The sequence below is a fragment of the Bison bison genome, unplaced genomic scaffold (genome assembly GCF_000754665.1).
Source record: "Bison bison bison isolate TAMUID 2011002044 unplaced genomic scaffold, Bison_UMD1.0 scf7180017864242, whole genome shotgun sequence".
Taxonomy (NCBI): domain Eukaryota; kingdom Metazoa; phylum Chordata; class Mammalia; order Artiodactyla; family Bovidae; genus Bison; species Bison bison.
Window position 1 is genome coordinate 2,575,155 of NW_011494814.1, and position 3,548 is coordinate 2,578,702.

Here is a 3,548-nt window from a genome sequence, read left to right on the forward strand (position 1 = left end):
TGTCTGACTCTTCGCGACCCCATGGACTGCAGCCTACCGGGCTCCTCCGTCCATGGGATTTTCCAGGCAAGAATACTGGAGTGGGGTGCCATTGCCTTCTCCACTTTGATAGATACAGTATGCTAATTTGATTGTTGTTAATTAGGATAGCTATCATTGAGTACATTTTAATATTTTTTTCCCTGAAAAATTTTCCAAAAAATGTATCTTATTGAACAATATTTGTCTATAGGTGATTGGATGTGTCCAGTTAATAAAGGGGATGATAAGAAAAAGAAAGATACAAATAAAGATGAAGAAGAATGTAATGAGCCGAAAGGAGATCCAGAAATGGCACCTATATACTTGAAAAGGTTACTGCCAGTGTTTGCACAAACATTTCAACAGACTATGCTGCCTTCAATAAGGTAGTTATTCATACTATTTGTATTTACTATTTATGTAGCTTTATCTATCTCCCTTTTCCAGACGAATGTGATATTATTTTAATATTGAAAAGGTATGGTAAGAATAAAAATTAGATTGGAGAATTAAATCTTTCCTTCTGATGATCTGACTTAAGAGAAGTAGTTTAGAAAGTCAAGAAAACTAACCTAACACAGTTTTTGTAACTCTCTGAATATCAACTCTAGAGAAAAATTTTAAGTACAGCTAACATTTGTTGAGCTTTAGGAGGCCTTTTTGATAGAGTCAGTGTAAGCCGGTCACTAGAGGAGTTACCCAGAGAATTAGGACTTGGCCCTCTTTACCCTTGCAAGCTAATAAGGAAGACATGAGTGATAATATAGAGTGGTAAGTGGTAGATTAAACATATATTCCCTGGGAAATAAACGATTTAATAACTAATTGGCTGGGCAAATTGGAGATTTTATGCAGAAATGAGATTTCAGTTGGGGTTTAAAGGATACTTGGAAGTTTTCTAGGGAGATAGATTTAGAAGGGTCAGTGAACAAGAATATGTACAAAGGCATGAAGTTATGGGTCATTTCATCCTGACATGGGTCCTGGTGGCTCTCCCTCTACGGTGTTTTTAAAGTCTGCCATGTTTGTCCATCTGTTGCTAATACTCTGGTCCAAAGTACCATCGTCTGTAGTTTGGCTGCTATACTTGCCTTTTACCTAGTCTTTCTCCTCTTTTTCTGTCTTGTCCTTCTACAGTCTGTTCCTACATATTAGACTGAATTCATTTTTAAATCATGTCACATCACCTGATTTAAACCCTCCAGTAGATTCTTCTTCTTTTAGTCACTAAGCCATGTTTGACTCTTCTGCAACCCCACGGACTGTAGCCTGCCAGGCTCCTCTGTCCATGGGATTCTCCAGGCAAAATACTGGAGTGGGTTGACATTTCCTTCTCCAGGGATCTTCCCGACCTGGGGATTGAACTTGCATCTCCTGCTTGGCAGGCGGATTCTTTTCTGCTGAGCCACTTGGGAAGCCAAGTAGTTTTTAATTGGCCTTAAATAAAACCTAACTCCTTAACACTCAGGCTGTGAAGGTGTCTTGTTTAAGTCCCAGTCAGCTCTCTGACTGCATTTAGTACTATCTAACCCCTAGTCTACTGCACTTAAACTATGCTAACCTTCTTTCTGTTTTTGAAACTTTCTATGTCCATTCTTACCTTGAGGCTTTTGCACTTAGCTCACTTTAGTGGAGACTTATCAGTCTCCGGAGCCTTTGAATGGCGGGCTGCTTCATTCAGGCCTCAGTTCAAATGCTTATGTCCAGTGACAGATATTCACCCCATTTAAATTTACCCCTAAGGCATTTTTCATGTCAATCATAATGTTTTACCGTCTTCATAGAGTTTATACTGTCTGAAATCTTGGTCTTTGAGCTTTTTGTTTTATTCTCTGTCTCCACTCTAAAGCTGTGTTTAGGTTAAATGAGGCAGTATTTGTCTTTCTCTGGCTTATTCACTTAGCACAGTGCCCTTGAGGTCCATCCATGTTGTCACTTAATAGATTTTTAAAAAATCCGTTTGCCAAGTATGGATTCCATACTGATGCACATTCAGTATGTATGAAAATGTTTAGACTCCTGGATCAAAGAATCCCTCTACTGAAGAAATAAAACTGTATAAAAATAATATACAGTATATGAAATAATAATAGTATTAAATATATTAATAATATAAAAATAATACTATTGATTGAAAAGTCTGTAAGCTAAATGCTCACAATTTATATAATACTGTTAAATAGGACAATTTTATTTTATGTATATTATGCATGGTGAATTGGTTAAGAGATTAGTTTGAGTTGAGGCTCTTAATTTATTAGCTCTCTAACCTTAGTAGACTTACCTTTCTTTGTGTCCTTTTTTTTTTCCCCTGTAAAACTGAGCTAATAAAACTACTTCATAGGGTTTGTTGGGTGGATTAAATGACATGTAAAGTTTTTAAAATACATACAAGTGTTCTGGCTCATAATGTTTCAGCATGATAGTGATAGTAGCCAGATAGGTAGACAACGTGTGAATGTTCTTATGTTATTTTAATTGAGATAAATCAGAACATAAAACTATTATTATACATAAATACTGATTTTACAACCATATATACATAGGTATTAACAAACACTAGAAGGACCTGATCCAGTTAGGCCAGTTTGTCCTCCTTTTGCCTACTGTATTCTGTTATGTACTTGAATTTGTAATAAAGGATATTTTAAATTTAAGGAATGCATAGTGTTATGAAATTCACCTAGGGAGAGTTGTGAAATACATGAAGGCCACATTCTGAGGGAATACATCTGCGTCACATGCCTCTCTTAGATCTCGGTCGTGATTTTTGCCTCTCCACCTTTCCTGTGGAGAAGTCACTTCAAGGGCAATGATATCTACAGCTTGGTGCTCAGACTATTGGTAGATGCTCAGAAAACGTGTGTTAAATGAATTACTAACTTTTATGTAATAGACCAGTGTATTATCATTTTAATGTCTGTGGTTATGTGTTTCTTCTATTTTAAAAGAACAATTTGCTTATTATAAAGTTGAGGTTAGTTTATGTGACTTTATTGAGTATCTCCTATGCTCTGAGCAAAACAGTAGATAAATAGAAGGGAAAGGAGTCATGCAAGGTGTTAACAATGGGAATATTTGAGGGCTTGGGGTTACTAGGATCTTATTTAGAGAATATAGTTATAATGAATATTCTTAAGTTTGACAAAGGACGAAAATGCTTAATTAAAAATTTGATTTCAATATAAACCATCAGGTGTTTTAAGAGTTTTGTATTTGGAGTTATAGACACCATTCATCAGTAATTGTGCCATTTTTGATTTTCTAAAATTATCATGGAATGTTAGCAGTAATGCTGCTTAAATATGACATAGCACATGTAAGTAAATTACAAAAATAATTTGTTTTAATGAGCTCAATTAATAATAAAAAATGAAATTACCTAAAAAATGAATGTGTACCTAGTTTTAGTATTGTCTTTGGTTTTGTATTAAAAAAATTTTTTTTTTTTGGAGTATAGTTGATTTACAATGTTGTGTTAGTTTCTGCTGTACAGCAAAGTGAGGCAGTTATATAAACATATATCC

The 3,548-nt window shown here is 35.0% G+C and overlaps 1 protein-coding gene across 6 annotated transcripts in view; it reads left to right on the forward strand.

Annotated features, from left to right (window-relative positions):
* The window catches only part of HECTD1 (HECT domain containing E3 ubiquitin protein ligase 1), a 77,954-nt gene that overhangs the window by 26,947 nt on the left and 47,459 nt on the right, over nucleotides 1–3,548 (forward strand). For all 6 annotated transcript variants that reach the window (XM_010846996.1, XM_010847000.1, XM_010846998.1 and 3 more), the window contains exon 10: nucleotides 233–407. In XM_010846996.1, coding sequence (XP_010845298.1) covers nucleotides 233–407 — 175 coding nt within the window. The remainder of the gene's footprint in view (nucleotides 1–232; nucleotides 408–3,548) is intronic.